At 43.8% G+C, this 19,062-nt stretch overlaps 1 protein-coding gene across 7 annotated transcripts in view; it reads right to left on the reverse strand.

Moving 5' to 3' along the window:
• Nucleotides 1-19,062, reverse strand: part of LOC121572086 (cytoplasmic dynein 1 intermediate chain 1) — a 99,894-nt gene that overhangs the window by 80,193 nt on the left and 639 nt on the right. Inside the window, exons 2-8 of one of the 7 annotated variants that reach the window (XM_041883980.1) lie at nucleotides 18,426-18,539; nucleotides 17,628-17,742; nucleotides 14,463-14,610; nucleotides 13,851-13,856; nucleotides 12,695-12,745; nucleotides 9,068-9,127; nucleotides 8,463-8,584 (exon numbers count right to left, since the gene is read on the reverse strand). In XM_041883980.1, the coding sequence (XP_041739914.1) occupies nucleotides 8,463-8,584; nucleotides 9,068-9,127; nucleotides 12,695-12,745; nucleotides 13,851-13,856; nucleotides 14,463-14,610; nucleotides 17,628-17,742; nucleotides 18,426-18,533 (610 nt within the window). In that variant the 5' untranslated portion in view covers nucleotides 18,534-18,539. Of the gene's footprint in view, nucleotides 1-8,462; nucleotides 8,585-9,067; nucleotides 9,128-12,694; nucleotides 12,746-13,850; nucleotides 13,857-14,462; nucleotides 14,611-17,627; nucleotides 17,743-18,425; nucleotides 18,548-19,062 lie in introns of all 7 variants that reach the window. The other 6 variants (XM_041883982.1, XM_041883979.1, XM_041883981.1 and 3 more) reach the window with 6 other exon arrangements.

The following is a 19,062-nucleotide window of genomic DNA, read 5'->3' on the forward strand; positions in this document are numbered from 1 at the left end:
CTCTCAAATTTTGTGCACAATTTTTTTTACATCCCTGTTAGTGAGCATTTCTCCTTTGCCAAGATAATCCATCCACCTGACAGGTGTGACATATCAAGAAGCTGATTAAACAGCATGATCATTACACAGGCGCACCTTGTGCTGAAGACAATAAAAGGCCACTCTAAAATGTGCAGTTTTGTCACCCAACACAATGCCACAGATGTCTCAAGTTTTGAGGGAGCATGCAGTTGGCATGCTGACTGCAGGAATGTCCACCAGAGCTGTTGCCAGATAAAGTAATGTTCATTTCTCTAGCATAAGCCGCCTCCAACATCATTTTAGAGAATTTGGCAGTACGTCCAACCGGCCTCACAACCGCAGACCACGTGTGCTGATGTCAACATTGTGAACAGAGTGCCCCATGGTGGCGGTGGGGTTATGGTAGGCATAAGCTACGGACAACAAACACAATTGCATTTTATCGATAGCAATTTGAATTGTCGTGCCATTCATCCGCCGCCATTACTCATGTTTCAGCATGATAAGGTATCTGTGACCAACAGATGCATATCTGTATTCCCAGTCAAGTGAAATCAGTAGATTAGGGCCTAATGAATTTATTTCAATTGACTGATTTCCTTATATGACCAGTAACTCAGTAAAATCTTTGAAATTGTTGCATTTATATTTTTGTTCAGTATACATAAAACACACACACACACCTCCTCCTCCTCTCTCAAACCTGTTCTTGGACCAGGGGTGGGGGGGGGTCAGGGGGGGTTGGAGAAGAGAGGGGCGAAGAAAACAAACTGCATGGAGCTCGCATCGCTAAGGGCAACGGCCAATCAAAGGGGTTGTCAGCGGTTGCACTTGCTGAATAAATGACCCCGCCTTTGACAGGAAATTCCAAACAGCCATTTTAATTCTGATCAGGCTTCAAGGAAGTGGAAAGAATAAAAACACATCAATTATAATGACAGGAAGTCTGAGATCACATGGCCACCAGCTGGAGCCAACAGAGGGATCAAGGAGCCAGGAGAAGATGGTGGGAGGGGGGGGGAAGGAGGGAGGAGAGAAGAAAACAACACTCTCAGATTCCATACAGGGAATGGCATGAGGTTCCATTTTGTGAGACAATACTAGACTTACAGTAACTGTCATTTCTGTACAGACCCAAGTGCTTGATGGTAAGGAGGACCAGAACAGAGCAATATAGTGGGATAGAACCGATGCTTTACATTACGGCTAGCTACCACACAGTGTTATGCAAATACTAGTCTCTCTCTCTCTCTCTCTCTCTCTCTCTCTCTCTCTCTCTCTCTCTCTCTCTCTCTCTCTCTCTCTCTCTCTCTCTCTCTCTCTCTCTCTCTCTCTCTCTCTCTCTCTCTCTCTCTCTCTCTCTCTCTCTCTCTCTCTCTCTCTCTCTCTCTCTCTCTCTCTCTCTCTCTCTCTCTCTCTCTCTCTCTCTCTCTCTCTCTCTCTCTCTCTCTCTCTCTCTCTCTCTCTCTCTCTCTCTCTCTCTCTCTCTCTCTCTCTCTCTCTCTCTCTCTCTCTCTCTCTCTCTCTCTCTCTCTCTCTCTCTCTCTCTCTCTCTCTCTCTCTCTCTCTCTCTCTCTCTCTCTCTCTCTCTCTCTCTCTCTCTCTCACTCAAATGAGATGCTTTAAATATGATTTGGGTTAGTATTATATCCCAGCACATGTTAATAATAACGGTAAAGTAGCAGTTGGAATACACTAAGGGAAACGGGTCACAAAGCAGTAGCTAAGCCAACTTCTTTAGTTGTGAATGTGGAATTACGTGGAAGCCAAGAATTTCCTGAATGCCTAGCCACATTAATACTGTGCTGAGAATGATGAAAAATTATATCTATAACAAAGTAGCCCTTTCCAACAGCCAATGACCAAAAGCACCCTCTTTGGCCTCACGGGTGGAATGTTATTAATATTTTTCATAATTTCATAATTAATCAACATTTAAAAAAAATGTAACGGTGAAAATCCGGTGTTTCTATGTCAAACTGTTTTGTTATATTTCAGTCTTCTGTGATGTATATAACATTTTATATTGGGATGCAAACTCAAAATGTAATACATTTAAACTACAGTTGAAGTCGGAAGTTTCCATACACCTTAGCCAAATACATTTAAACTCAGTTTTTCACAATTCCTGACATTTTATCCTAGTAAAAATTCCCTGTCTTAGGTCAGTTAGGATCACCACTTTATTTTAAGAATGTGCAATGTCAGAATAATCGTAGAGAGAATGATTTATTTCCAACTTTTATTTATTTCATTACATTCCCAGTGGTCAGAAGTTTACATACACTCAATTAGTATTTGGTAGTATTGCCTTTAAATTGTTTAACTTGGGTCAAACGTTTTGGGTAGCCTTCCACAAACTTCCCACAATAAGTTGGGTGAATTTTGGCCCATTCCTCCTGACAGAGCTGGTGTAACTGAGTCAGGTTTGTAGGCCTCCTTGCTTGCACACGCCTTTTCAGTTCTGCCCACACATTTTCTATAGGATTGAGGTCAGGGCTTTGTGATGGCCACTCCAAGACCTTGACTTTGTTGTCCTTAAGCCATTTTGCCACAACTTTGGAAGTATGCTTGGGGTCATTGTCCATTTCATATCCAAGATGGCGTAGAAGTGCGGTCGTGTTGTTTGTTGTGTGTCTGTGTAAATAGGCAGTTTTGTATTTTTCGTACATATTTCCCTATCACACTTTTCATCCTTTTACAAAATATACTTTCCTGCAACCCGCCTCACTCAATGTGGAACGGATTATATTATTGACGTACCTTTTATCTAGAATCTCCAGTTGAAACTAGCTAGCTAGCTAACTAACTACTTGCGATTAGCCACCGTTAGCGGTTTTCACCCAGAACATCTGATTTTTCTGCCGGAATAACTGAATCACTGGACATTAACACCGGATCGCAACTAGCTAGCCGCAACCGAATGGATGTTGCTGTTTGGCTGATCACCACTGCCCCCGAAGCAAGCACCAGTTAGCCGTCAACTAGCCTCGAGCCAGGCCCATATCCCGGCTATCTACCTCTCTGTCTACCGGACAGGAGTAGCCAGCTAACTAGCTACTTGCTATTAGCCACCGTTAGCGTTTTTTCACCATTGTCCGTGGCCTGCACTACCTCTAGCCTGGACTATTATCAGCCAGTCTGCACTGTCTGCACAGCGCGTTATCGACCCAAAACATATCGTTTTTTCTGTCGGAATCACTGAATCACTGGACCTTTAACACCGGATCATCGCAGCTAGCTAGCTGCAACCAAATGGACATTGTTGTGGCTAATCAGTCTTGAGCTAGCCTAAAGCCAGGCCCATCTCCCGGCTATCTACCTCTCTGTCAACCGGACGGGACCTCCTAGTGTTGACACGGAGCCCCGCCGATCCAACACGACTGGTCTGCCGACGAAATCGTCTGATGTGTTTACAACAGGCTTCCCGTTACGACGTCGACCACGAAGATCTGCTAGCCCCGGCCCGCTAGCACACGCTAGCCGTGGCCTCTTGCTCGCCAGTGCTATAGCAACCTCGGAACTACCTCCGAACTCTCCTATTGCTGTTTACCGGACCTTATGATAACTCAGCTATACAGCTGATGCCTGCTGGACTGTTCCTTTTTACGGTACCGCATCCTGTTTATGTTTAGCCTCAGCCCAAACTTTGTTGCCATTACCAGCTGTTGTCTTAGCTCTCTCGAATAACACCTGTGATTGCTTTATGCCTCTCTCCCATGTCAATATGCCTTGTTTATTGCTGTTTCGGTTATTTGTTATTGTACTATTTCACTGTAGATCCCCCAGCCCGGCTCAACCTGTCTTAGATAGCTCTTTTGTCCCACCCCCCATACACGCGGAGACCGACTCAATCGGTGCCTCCAGTGATGCTATCTCTTTCAACGTTACCCAACGCTTAGGTTTACCTCCACTGTACTTATTTCCTTCCATATCCTTGTCTGTACATAATGCCCTGAATCTATTCTACAATGCACGGAAATCCGCCCCTTTTTTTCTCTGTACCCAGCGCACTAGAAGACCAGTACTTAAAGCCTTTAGCCGTATCATTATTCTACTCCTCCTCTGTTCCTCTAGTGATGTAGAGGTTAACCCAGGCCCTGTAGCCCCCAGTATCACTCCTACTCCCCAGGCGTTATCATTTGTTGACTTCTGTAACCGTAAAAGCCTTGGCTTCTTGCACGTTAACATCCGAAGCCTCCTCTCTAAGTTTTAGTTATTCACTGCGTTAGCACACTCCGCCAACCCTGATGTTCTAGCAGTGTCTGAATCCTGGCTTAGGAAGGCCACCAAAAATTCAGAAATGTCCATCCCCAACTACAACATTTTCCGTCTCGATAGAACTGCCAAAGGGGGTGGGGTTGCAATCTACTGTAGAGATAGCCTGCAGAGCTCTATCGTACTATCCAGGTCTGTACCCAAACAGTTTGAGCTTCTAATTCAAAAAATCGATATGCAACTTTGTAGGGAAGTCAGGAACCAATATACACAATCAGTTAAGAAAGCAAAGGCTAGCTTTTTCAAACAGAAATGTGCATCCTGTAGCACTAACTCCAAAAAGTTTTGGGACACTGTAAAGTCCATGGAGAATAAGAGCACCTCCTCCCAGCTGCCCACTGCACTGAGGCTAAGAAACACTGTCACCACAGATAAAACTACAATAATCGAGAATTTCAACAAGCATTTTGCTACGGCTGGCCATGCTTTCCACCTGGCTACCCCGGCCACCAGCTCTGCACCCTCCGCTGCAACTTGCCCATGCCCCCCCCCCCCGCTTCTCCTTCACCCAAATGTAGATAGCTGATGTCCTGAAAGAGCTGCAAAATCTGGACCCCTACAAATCAGCTGTGCTAGACAATCTGGATCCTTTCTTTCTAAAATTAGCCGCCGAAATTGTCGCAACCCCTATTACTAGCCTGTTCAACCTCTCTTTCGTAACGTCTGAGATCCCCAGAGATTGGAAAGCTGCCGCGGTCATCCCCCTCTTCAAAGGGGGTGACACTCTAGATCCAAACTGTTACAGACCTATATCCATCCTGCCCTGCCTTTCGAAAGTATTTGAAAGCCAAGTTAACAAACAGATCACCGACCATTTCGAATCCCACCATACCTTCTCCGCTATGCAATCTGGTTTCCGAGCTGGTCATGGGTGCACCTCAGCCACGCTCAAGGTCCTAAATTATATTATTTAAAAAAAGACAGTACTGTGCAGCCGTCTTCATCGACCTGGCCAAGGCTTTCGACTCTGTCAACCACCGCATTCTTATTGGCAGACTATATAGCCTTGGTTTCTCTAATGACTGCCTCGCCTGGTTCACCAACTACTTCTCAGATAGAGTTCAATGTGTCAAATCGGAGGGCCTGTTGTCTGGACCTCTAGCCGTCTTTATGGGGGTGCCACAGGGTTCAATTCTCGGGCCGACTCTATTCTCTGTGTATATCAATTATGTCGGTCTTGCTGCTGGTGACGCTTGGATCCACCTCTATGCGGACAACACCATTTTGTATACATCTGGCCCTTCATTGGACACTATGTTAACAAACCTCCAAACGAGCTTCAACGCCATACAACACTCATTCCGTAGTCTCCAACTGCTCTTAAACACTGGTAAAACTAAATGCATGCTCTTCAACCGAACGCTGCTTGCACCCGCCCACCCGACTAGAATCACTACTCTCGGCGGGTCTGACCTAGAGTATGTGGACAACTACAAATACCTAGGTGTCTGTTTAGACTGTAGACTCTCCTTCCAGACTCACATTAAGCATCTCCAATCAAAAGATAGATCTAGAATCGGCTTCCTATTTCGCAACAAAGCCTCCTTCACTCATGCTGCCAAACATGCCCTCGTAAAACTGACTATCCTACCGATCCTTGACTTCGGCAATGTCATTTACAAAATAGCCTCCAACACTGTACTCAGCAAATTGGATGTAGTCTATCACAGTGCCATCCATTTTGTCACCAAAGCCCCATATAATACCCACCACTGTGACCTGTACGCTCTTGTTGGCTGGCCCTCACTACATATTCGTCGCCAAACCCACTGGCTCCAGATCATCTATAAATCACTGCTAGGCAAATCCCTGTCTTATCTTAGATCACTGGTCACCATAGCAACACCCACCCGTAGTCTGCGCTCCAGCAGGTATATCTCACTGGTAATCCCCAAAGCCAACACCTCTTTTGGCCGCCATTCCTTCCAGTTCTCTGCTGCCAATGACTGGAACGAACTGCAAAAATCTCTGAAGCTGGAGACTCTTATCTCCCTCACTAACTTTAAGCATCAGTTATCAGAGCAGCTTACCGATCACTGCACCTGTACACAGCCATTCTGAAATTAGCCCACCAAACTACCTCATCCCCATATTGTTATTTATTTTGCTAATTTGCACCCCAGTATCTCTATTTGCACATCATCTTTTGCACATCTATCTTTCCAGTGTTAATACAACATTTTAACTATTTTGCACTATGGCGTATTTATTGCCTTACCTCCATAACTTACTACATTCGCACACACTGTATATATATTTTCTGTTGTATTTTTGACTTTATGTTTTGTTTACCCCATATGTAACTCTGTGTTGTTGTTTTTAATCGCACTGCTTTGCTTTATCTTGGCCAGGTCGCAGTTGTAAATGAGAACTTGTTCTCAACTGGCTTACCTAGTTAAATAAAGGTGAAATAAAATAAATAAATCAAATTTGGAAGACCCATTTGCGACCAAGCTTTAACTTCCTGACTGATGTCTTGAGACATTGCTTCAATATATCAACATAATTTTCTTTCCTCATGATGCCATCTATTTTGTGAAGTGCACCAGTCCCTCCTGCAGCAAAGCACCCCCACAGCATGATGCTGCCACCCCCATGCTTCACGGTTGGGATGGTGTTCTTCGGCTTGCAAGGTACCCTTTTTTCTCCAAAAATAACGATGGTCATTATGGCCAAACAGTTCTATTTTTGTTTCATCAGACCAGAGGACATTTCTCCATGTCTCCATGTGCAGTTGCAAACCGTAGTCTGGCTTTTTTATGGCGGTTTTGGAGCAGTGGCTTCTTCCTTGCTGAGCAGCCTTTCAGGTTATGTCGATATAGGACTCGTTTGACTGTGGATATAGATACTTTTGTACCTGTTTCCTTCAGCATCTTCACAAGGTCCTTTGCTGTTGTTCTGGGATTGATTTGCACTTTTCGCACCAAAGTACGTTCATCTCTAGGAGACAGAATGCATCTCCTTCCTGAGCGGTATGACGGCTGCGTGGTCCCATGGTGTTTATACTTGTGTACTATTGTTTGTACAGATGAACGTGGTACCTTCAGGCATTTGGAAATTGCTCCCAAGGATGAACCAGACTTGTGGAGGTCTACACATTTTTTTCTGAGGTCTTGGCTGATTTCTTTTGATTTTCCCATGAAGGTAGGCCTTGAAATACATCCAGAGGTACACCTCCATTTGCCTCAAATGATGTCAATTAGCCTATCAGAAGCTTCTAAAGTCATGACATCATTTTCTGGAATTTTCCAAGCTGTTTAAAGGTACAGTCAACTTAGTGTATGTAAACTTCTGACCCACTGGAATTGTGATACAGTGAATTATAAGTCTGTAAACAATTGTTGGAAAACATTACTTGTGTCATGCACAAAGTCGATGTCCTAAACGATTTGCCAAAACTATAGTTTGTTAACAAGAAATTTGTGGAATGGTTGAAAAACAAGTTTTAATGACTCCAACCTAAGTGTATGTACATTTCTGACTTCAACTGTATACCAATTTCACATTAAATGCATTAAATATTCAAAAACATTTTATTTCAAACCAAATCTAGACTAAACAGAATCCAAATGTAGTGTCTCAGTTCCAATTCAGTCGGATGAGACAGAGACACAGTTAGAGACAGATACAGCCACCATTCCAGGTGATCCTCTGACAGCGGCAGCCATCTTGTATTACCCCCAGACAGTCAGTCTGCATCTACTTAGAGCTGGGAGTCAATGCGGTGTATGTTCTCTCTGATTCCAGGCAGCTAGAGTAGAGACAAGCAGGCAGGCATCTCATTTTTTAAAAGCCTCGTCCTGCTCTCTCTCTCTTTGTCTTTCACTCTCTGCTCTCTCTTATTCTCTCTCCTTCCCTCTCTCAGGAAATTGAGGGCTGTGTCGGTCAAATGGATTTAAATCACGACAGGTTTACAGACTGTGGATCAAACCAGGCAGTAAGGCCCACAGCCCATCTGACAAGTAATGGCAATCAGATCAATGTGGACTTCTCCGTTTTCACAACTGTAGAGTGTGTGTTGTTTTTTTTTGTTTTTTGTAGAGGGTATGTTGTAAAGAGGGAGCAATCGATATTGCTGTGTTATGTCAATTATAAAATACTCACACACACACACATATACACACACATATACACACACGCGCACGCACACCTTACACACTCACCCTCAGACAGATGGGTAGTGCCAGTGATGGGCGTCTGAGTCTCTTTGCAGTACGACACCACCTCTCTGGGTAGGAAGTCCACCTGTGTGATCTTAGACGCCCCCAGTCTATGCATCCTGCGCCTGGATGGAGAGAGACAGGAAGTAGTGGGTCACATAGCATTATGGGTACTGTAGTACATCATGCTACACACTTCAGCACTGCTGACCAACACACACACACACACACAAACAACAGTACACACACACACACACACACACACACACACACACACACACTGGTACATTCAAGCACAAAACACTGAAACATTTAATATGGCGATTCAGTCCTTTGTGTCTGCAGTACCTCATCAGGGCTTAATTCAGTAGGGCATAATGTTGTGGAACATTCAGATAGAAATATATTGCATAGAACAGCCATGCCAATCTGACATTCAGCTCTATTCATGGTATTTCTATTTGAAATGTTATGCTTGTTTCACATCTCTGAATACACCCCTGGTGTTCAGACAGCCCTTCTCTGATTGAACCACACACCACCCCAAGAGGAGCAAGGATAGAGAGAAGGAAAAAATACGGAAAGAGAGGAGAGGAACCAGTAAGTACCCTAGCTCGGAGTCATCCTGCAGCTGCAGAACAGAGGGGTCAGTGTCCCACTGCAGGGTCCTCGGGTGGGCAGCAGGGGGCGCAAGGGAGGGAGGGAGAACACATGCCATGTTAGGAGGTGAGCCACCTCAGATAAACACATTCTGAGCTGGGTTGGGATACATTTCAGTTAATTTCAATTCTGTTGAATCAGGAGATTACTTGAGATTCCAAATCCTCTTTTCAATGGGGATTTTTCCATTCTTGATTTGGAATTTAAATTAATTCCTTGATTGTCTGAATTGAAACAGAATTGACACAAACCACACCTTCACACATGCATGCACACGCATGCACACACACACACACACACACACACACACACACACACACACGTAACAGAATAACTTTAGACAAAAATACACATACAAGGGCATTGAGACACACAGGACAAACACAATCAATTATTGGGGACATGACAGTTGGTTATTTCAATAGGGAACATGTTTAGGTTTTAACATGTATCTATCTATCTCCTGTTATAGATTCTTGGCAAAATATCAGAAGATATATTTGATGAAGATTAAATTATGGTGGGACAATGTACAATGTACAACATTTGTATAAAATGTCATGGTAATATGAAAATGGTTTAATAACTATGTAAATAACAACTTGATGACCAAAAATGTATAAGGCAATATGTCTTATAGAAATATGTATTATCTGTTCTTCAAAATCCAAATGGATGGACAAATATAAAATTATCCCCCAACATAATGCGACATAAGCGCAGAAGCTTTACAAACAGATATGCTGTATCTGTTTGATCATCCTTTCACCCACACCGTGTCTCACAAAGACACGGAGGATGGAACCAAAAATCTCAAGAGTGTGCAGAGCTGTCATCAAGGCAAAGGGTGGCTATTTGAAGAATCTCAAATATAAAATATATTTGGATTTGTTTAACACTTTTTTGGTTACTAGATGATTCCATATGCGTTATTTCATAGTTTTGATGTCTTCACTATTATTCTACAATGTAGAAAATAGTAAAAATAAAGAAAAACCTTAAATGAGTAGGTGATCTAAAACTTCTGACCAGTAGTGTATATATAGCTTTACAAACAGATATGTCGTACTTCCATCTTTCATATATATAGTTTTACAAACAGATATGTTGTACTTCCATCTTTCATTTATATAGCTTTACAAACAGATATGTTGTATTTCCATATTTCATATATATAGTTTTACAAACAGATATGTTGTACTTCAATCTTTCATATATATAGCTTTACAAACAGATATTTTGTATTTCCATCTTTCATATATGCCAGTTTGTGCCAACAATACAGGACATTGAACCAGCACACAATGTATGCATCTTCACATACAGTCTACACAAGTCACAATACATGTACACAATCACATTCAGCATATGAAAGCAGTTTTATGACATACAGTACCAGTCAGAAGTTTGGACACATCTACTCATTCAAGGGTTTTTCTTTATTTTAACTATTTTCTACATTGTAGAATAATAGTGAAGACATCAAAACTATGAAATAACACATATGGAATCATGTAGTAACCAAACAAGTGTTAAACAAATCAAAATATATGATATATTTGAGATTCTTCAAAGTAGCCACCCTTTGTCTTGATGACAGCTTTGCACACTCTTGGCATTATATCAACCAGCTTCACCTGGAATGCTTTTCCAACAGTCTTTTAAGGACTTCCCACATACGCTGAGCACTTGCTGGCTGCTTTTCCTTCACTCTGCGGTCCAACTCATCCCAAACCATCTCAATTGGGTTGAGGTCGGGGGATTGTGGAGGCCAGGTCATCTGATGCAGCACTCCATCACTCTCTTTCTTGGTAAAATAGCCCTTACACAGCCTGGAGGTGTGTTGGGTCATTGTCCTGTTGAATAACAAATGATCGTCCCACTAAGCCCAAACCAGATGGGATGGCATATCACTGCAGATTGATGTGGTAACCATGCTGGTTAAGTGTGCCTTGAATTCTACATAAATCACAGACAATGTCACCAGCAAAGCACCATCACACCTCCTCCTCCATGCTTCACGTGGGAACTACACATGCGAAGATCATCCGTTTACCTACACTGCGCCTCACAAAGACACAGCGGTTGGAACCAAAAATCTCCAATTTGGACTCCAGACCAAAGGACAGATTTCCACCAGTCTAATGTCCATTGCTCGTGTTTCTTGGCCCAAGCGAGTCTCTTCTTCTTATTGGTGTCCTTTAGTAGTAGTTTCTTTGCAGCAATTCAACCATGAAGACCTGATTCACGCAGTCTCCTCTGAACAGTTGATGTTGAACTCTGTGAAGCACTTATTTGGGCTGCAATTTCTGAGGCTGGTAACTCTAATGAACTTGTCCTCTGCAGCAGAGGTAACTCTGGGTCTTCCTTTCCTGTGGCGGTCCTCATGAGAGCCAGTTTCATCATAGCGCTTGATGGTTTTTGCGACTGCACTTGAAGAAACTTTCATAGTTCTTCACATTTTCCGTATTGACTGACCTTTATGTCTTAAAGTAATGATGGACTGTCATTTCTCTTTGATTATTTGAGCTGTTCTTGCCATAATATGGACTTGGTCTTTTACCAAATAGGGCTATCTTTTGTATACCCCCCCTACCTTTTCACAACACAACTGATTGGCTCAAACGCATTAAGAAGGAAGGAAATTCCACAAATTAACTTTTAACAAGGCACACCTGTTAATTGAAATGCATTCCAGGTGACTACCTCATGAATCTGTTTGAGAGAATGCCAAGAGTGTGCAAAGCTGTCTTCAAGGTAAAGGGTGGCTATTTGAAGAATCTCAAATATAAAATACATTTTGATTTGTTTTACACTTTTTGGTTACTACATGATTCCATATGTGTTATTTCATAGTTTTGATGTCTTCACTATTATTCTACAATGTAGAAAATAGTTAAAATAAAGAAAAACCTTTGAATGAGTAGGTGTGTCCAAACTTTTGACTGGTACTGTATATAACACCAATATGTCATGTATTAAGAATATATTTTGTTTATACAGTATATGCTTAGTGATAAAGCTGTGCTTGCTTTTGTTTGTGGGACAATCATTCAGGGTGGCTTATAAACAAACTGGAGCTTTCTCTAAAGTCATCTCCCAAAGTGAATTGTGACAGGGTAGCTAGCATTTTTTACCCGCAAAACTTCTCAATGATACCTTTTAGGAATGGTGAACATGCCCATTACCACTTTAACAGATGCACAATGCTAGTAGAGCGTGGTAAAGCGTCAACCGCGTCACTCGCCCCGACTGTCTTAACTGGGATGCCACCCTAAAAGACTGTATTGTCAGTCCCGTCACAGAGAAATGACATCTATTGAACCATGTGAGTGGAAATCTTTCAAGCCGGCGCTTAGGGAAACAGCAGGTGTCAGGCAGCAGTCACCCAAGAGGGAACAAACAACTCTTTGTAGCTTTTTATGCCTGACAGAAACACACCTGCCATAACATTCACTGTCTATCTGTATCACTGTGTCTGTATGTCTGTATGTCTGTTTCTCTGTTTGTGTGTCCTGTCTGTGGGCGAAAAGCTTGGGCTTGAGCATTCCTTGCTCTGAGTAGAAAATACTTACCTGTCACTCTGAGCTTGTGACTGATGCTTACTAACGCCAGACAACCCTGACCTGAGAGGGGACACAGTCATAAATGGACACACTCAACATGGGACACCGTCACGATGACCAACACACCATGCCTGATGGGGACAGCAGCCTCACACACCAGAGGAGGCTGTTAGGTGGACATATAGAAGGATAGGCTCATTGTAGGTTTCCATATGTTGGATGTGGTTGATACCGTTCCATTTATTCCATCCATTCCAGCCATTACAATAAGCCTGTCCTCCTATAGTTTAACCCACCAGCATCCTCTGTCACACACTATTCACCTCTGTAATGGAAGTCTGCTTAGCAAACAGAGAATAGAGTTCCATTCTTGAGGGGGATTGTACTCTATTGCGGTTCTGGGGGTCCTTCTCAGTGTCAGATATCTGATTCAGTCCACACAATTGGACTGGATAGCACAGTTGCATTAGTCATCAGTGCTGGTTTGGTGTGTGAGAATGAGATGAACGTGAGCTATGATGACACATAAGCATGTATGACACATGGGTTGCAGCAGTGCCACAGCATGACGCCTGTGAACATATCCTGGGCTTCCGGAGGAAAGCAGAGACAGGTCCTGAGCTAGCATGACATGTCACATTGGGCTCACTTTCTGTGCTGCAAGGCAAACTGACAGTACATTATATGCTCTTAATTATAGACCTGTCTGCAGGCTAAGGGTGCAGACAGATGGACCAGATCAATCCCTATGTCACTGTGTGACTTCTGATTAGGAGGCTGCATCTTCAGAGAAGTGAGAGTTGAATCATGTGCATCAAGTTGATATCTACAGAGCATTCTAGCATGTACAGGACTTGGAAGACATTTTGTGGCTCACCAAGGATGCTCTCTGAAAAGTTAACCATTTAAATTACTATCTTTCCCAAAAAATTAGGATTGGGGCTTAAAATACCAGAAAACGAAAGTAACTTGGGAGAGTTTGATATGCAAGTCAAATCTGAGTCTGAATAATATTCTCATCACACAGTTTAGAGATTAAATGTTCTCTTGCGAGTTGTGCTTATGTCATAATAGAATGAGATAAATGACAGTGACAGACTGTATCAAAACACACAGCTACAAGACACAACATCCAACAACAACCCTCACTGACATTGGTCCTTACCTATACCTGCAGATCCCATACAAAGAGACAAAGAGAGATATGTGAGTGAGCTAGGAGCATAGATAAACTGTCTGCTCATAGTGTTTGGTCACTTAACTACAACCCCCAGGTCATTAAAGGAATATTACTCTAAAAAGATATTGACCATTAGTCCACTGTTAATAAAATCCCCCAAAATGGTGAATGTCAGCAGTCAAGATAAATAACTTTCAGTAGAGCAAAGACTTGCCTTGATGCATCATATGATGCATTTTGCATTCCTTTAAGCCAGGGGACACAGCCAAAGGGCCACTAGAATACTACAGGAATACTACAGTAATACTACAGTAATAATATATTTATTTTATATAGCGCTTTTCATTACAAACAAGAATCTCAAAGTCGCATTGAAAACAAAAACAAATGTAATACTACTGAATCTAAACAGTCAATGATAATCTTTCAGAGAACACCCTTGATGTATTGGATGATAAGCATCATAATCATTATATTATAATCTCAGCAATATTCCAGTTACTCTTGCCCTGGCCCTCATCTGGGTCAGTAACTCTAACTCAACCATATGTTATAATAAAGTATAATAATAGTCATATAAACAAGATGGCTGCCTACCTGCCGGCTGCGGCCCCATCGGCTGAGTCCTGACTTCCCGTCTCACTGGGGGTGCTGTGTCGGCTCACTGATTTGGATGGGGACATGGGGTTCGGGACTAAATAATGAAAATAACACGTATCCAACATTAAAGGCTGCAGCGGATGGACTGGTCAACCCAAGCAATGCCAGAGAGACAGTGGGTGGCCGAAAGGAAAAACAGGGTGAAATGGTTGAAAGCAAATGAGTGATAAAAAATAATGATTAAATGAAAACACAAAGGGGACAGAAAGTCAAGTGGATTCCTCATTTACGATTCAAGTCAAAGCAATCATGGCTTTCATTGGTCATTGGTGTCACGCCCTGGCTCTGGGGACGCTGGTATATTGAGCCAGGGTGTGAGTGTTCTTTATGTTTTGTGCTCGTTGTGTCCGTTCTAGTGGTTGTATTTCTACGTTGGCCAGAGTGGTTCTCAATCAGAGGCAACGAGTGTCAGCTGTTGCTGGTTGTCTCTGATTGGGAACCATATTTAGACAGGCTGTTTTCCCACAGTGTTGTGGGATCTTGTTCCAGTGTGGTTTGTGTTAGACCGCGGACGTCACGTTATCGTTTGTTGTTTTGTTCGTGAATTATTAAATAAATAAGTATGTTTGCATTCAACGCTGCGCCTTGGTCCTCTGTTCCCGACGATCGTGACAGAAGATCCCACCAAGACTGGACCAAGCAGCGTGTCCAGGAGCCATCGCCAGGGAGATCTCTAGCGGATCTCCTTCGCCTCCTCAACTGGGTCAAGCCGTGTGAGGAAGAGAGGGGCTTGACTTGGAAGCAGAAGGGCGAAAGGTGGGCGAGAACCATGGAGGCCTGGTCCACGGGGGAGAGACAAGCCCAGAAAATGTTTAGGGGGGGGCTCACGCCGTGGACGACGGGGCAGCAGGAGGCCGCGATAGAGCGGTCTAGCGGGTTGGCAGAGGAGGCTGCCAGGTTACGGGGGCCACTGGTCACAAAGGGGAAGGAAAGTGTAGAGGCACGGCGAGAGGTACTGGGGTGTGTTACCAGTCCGGTCCGGCCCGTTCCTGATCCCCGCGTAGGGCCAGTGGTGTGTGTCCCCAGTACGGTCCGGCCTGTTCCTGTTCCTCGCATCGAGCCGGTGGTGCGTGTCGCCAACCCGGTCCGGCCTGTTCCTGCTCCCCGCATCGAGCCTGTGGTGCGCGTCGCCAGCCCGGTCCGGCCTGTTCCTGTTCCCCGCACCAAGCCTATGGTGCGCGTCGCCAGCCCGGTCCGGCCTGTTCCTGCTCCCCGCACCAAGCCTATGGTGCGCGTCGCCAGCCCGGCCCGGCCTGTTCCTGCTCCCCGCACCAAGCCTATGGTGCGCGTCGCCAGCCCGGCCCGGCCTGTTCCTGCTCCCCGCACCAAGTCAGTGGTGCGCGTCGCCAGCCCGGCCCGGTCCATTCCTGCTCTCCGCACCAAGTCAGTGGTGCGCTTCGTCAGCCCGGCTCGGCCTGTTCCTGCTCCCCACACCAAGCCAGTGGTGTGCGTCGTCAGTCCGGCACAGCCCGTGCCTGTTCCACCGGTGCCTGGTCCGGTACCGGTCAGCTGCTCCACGTCGGAGCTAGAGCAATCCGCTCCACCAGTGTTCAGTCCAGCTCCAGCCAGCAGGGCCAGACCGGACCAGGGGTACTGTGGGGGGTTAGAGAGGGAGTGGGGATCATGCCCAGAGCCGGATCCGCCGCCAAGGCGGAGTGCCCACCCGGTCCCTCCCCTGTGGTCCTCTGTTCCCGACGATCGTGACAATTGGAAGGTTTCATTGACAAAAGCCACTGTTGTACAACAACCAAAAGGTCATGTTGCGATCAAGGTGTTGTTACAATATTGTACCACTAGAGAACACTGACAAATACCTTTTTAAACTTACATTATGAGGGTAGTGAGAAACAGTATGTTTTCAACTGTTGTTAAGCCCATCATTTCAATGTGAAAATGTGGATGTTCTCCACATATATTTGCATACAACAACTCCACATCAATATCATGGGCTTGAGGAAACACCTGGGCATAGATAAAGTGCTCATAAAATACTACACTCTTAGAAAAAAGGATTCCAAAAGGGTTATTCGGCTGTCCCCATAGGATAAACCTTTTTGGTTCCAGGTAGAACCCTTTTGGGTTCCATGTAGAACCCTCTGTGGAAAGAGTTCTACCTGGAACCAAAAAAGGTTCTTCAAAGGGTTATGTTATGGGGCCAGCCGAAGAACCCCTTTAGATTCAAGATAGCACCACACATGAGGAAATAAATCAAATAAAAAACATAGGAAAGATAAGATGAAATGGAAAAGGTATGAAATTGTTAGAAATAAAAATTGAGAGCATGTGCATAACATCATGGAGGACGAACTTTCACAGAAATTAAATTAATGGTATGACATTTTAAGATTTTCTCACATGTGAATTCTAAAATATTTCAATTTATTTTAGACATTGTGAGGAAATAGAAAAGTGAACTTGAGAAACAAGTAATGATCATGTGTAAAAAAAAAAACACACAAGAACACTGGATATTACAGATGTGTAAAAGTAAAACGGCAAATTCAACTCTTGTCGCATGCAACAGTAGCAAGCACATATACTGTATATAGATAAAAGGAAGAACAGAACATATGTTTGTTCCATTACAGCTCACCATATATATGATGATGGTTTCTGCCATAGAAATAAGAATGACTAGAACGGACTTGGAAGCTCTAACCCTGGCAATTGACTGGTAAACTCATGGGTCACTCCGAATGGCTGCCTGGTATTGTGATGCAAACATTTCCACTGTATTTTGGAATGTTATACTGTATCAACTGATGCTGGATTGCCATGGTAATGTAGAATGTTAATTCAAATGATGCTAACTGATGTGGCTCATGCAATGGAATGGATTTTTTGTAATTTCAGTTGAGTTGACTGAACAAATCACAGCACAGATTGAAGGGTACATTTCTTGATTTTACTTCCTGGCATGGGTACACTCAAAATGGCTGCCAGTCTACCCATTATGCCATCATTGACTTGAATGGAGACACCCTTTCTATTCATTCTTATTTCTATGGTTTCTGCCTCACAGAAACACTAACTGTAACTTTGTTTGAGGAGCTCATCCCTAACTAATTTTAGTTGTGTTGTGCAGTGTGTGTGTCTGTGTACCTAGTGGGGGTTCTGGGGAGATGCCAATGCTCTGTAGGAGGGCCTCAGTCTCTCTGCGCTTCCGGTCCAAGTCGGAGTCCACTGGGGCAGCTTCAGCCTTCTGCTGCGTCTCTGTCTGTACACACACACACATACACACACACACACACACACACACACTGAGTATACCAAACATTAGGAACACCTTCCTAATATTGAGTTACACACGCCCTTTTTGCCCTCAGAACAGCCTCAATTCGTCGGGGCGTTCCACAGGGATGCTGGCCCATGTTGACGCCAATGCTTCCCACATTTGTGTCAAGTTGGCTGGATGTCCTTTGAGTTGTGGACCATTCTTGATACAAACGAGAAACTGTTGAGCATGAAAAACCCAGCAGCGTTGCAGATCTTGACACAAACCGGTGCGCCTGGCACCTACTACCATTCCCCGTTCAAAGGCACTTAAATCTATTGTCTTGCCCATTCACCCTCTGAATGGCACACATACACAATCCATGTCTTAATTGTCTCAAGGCTTAAAAATCCTTTCTTTAACCTGTCTCCTCCCCTTCATCTACACTGATTGAAGTGGATTTAACAAGTGACATCAATAAGGGATCATAGCTTTCACCTGGTCAGTCTATGTCATGGAAAAAGCAGGTATATATACACACACACACACACACACACACACACACAAATGTAGTACATTAGTTCGCAATAGGATATTAGCATGATGAGGTCTATGGCTCAGCTTCACTATGGACAGACAGGGATGAGCTTTAAAGAGTGGGTCTACTCACTTTCTTCCCACCTTACCTCTTTCTTTTTCCTTTCCTCCTCCTTCCTCTTCTTCTCCTCCCTGATCTGAGCTAGGCGCTGCTTTTTGCGCTCTAGCTCGGCTTTTATGTCACTTTTGTCCGCCATTGTTTCCTATTGAGCTTGGAAAGAAGGAATGTCACACAAGGATGCAATGTACCTTCTGCACTAGAGAACTGCCCTGGGTGTGGCCCTGGGTCTTCCGTTTCTTTCTGTTTGGCCTGTAACATGATCCATATTCCCTAACAATTCAGGGGATAAATAAGTCCATCATCTACCTGCATCTCCCGGTCAATGTATTGTGGTAGGGTCAATACTAAATAATCATACTTCACTTGAAGGCACCACCAATGCAAGGGCAAGGGTTGGCTAATTTGGTAACAATACAAAATCTGAATATTGAATTATAGTAAAAGGACAATGACACCATAAGCAAGGCATTGCATTAAGTTGATACTCCCAAAACGGCCAGGTTTGGATCTGAAACACGCCCAAGTACATGCAATGTATTTATTGTAGTACAGTTGTGTGATGTAAATAGCATCATTGAGGAAGGCCAATGTCTCTCCATTGTGAGACAATGCTGGGCTGAGCAGACAGGAGGGAATACAGCCGAATAAAATAGGTAATGAACAAA

Source organism: Coregonus clupeaformis, chromosome 8, assembly GCF_020615455.1.
Source record: "Coregonus clupeaformis isolate EN_2021a chromosome 8, ASM2061545v1, whole genome shotgun sequence".
Classification (NCBI taxonomy): Eukaryota; Metazoa; Chordata; class Actinopteri; order Salmoniformes; family Salmonidae; genus Coregonus; species Coregonus clupeaformis.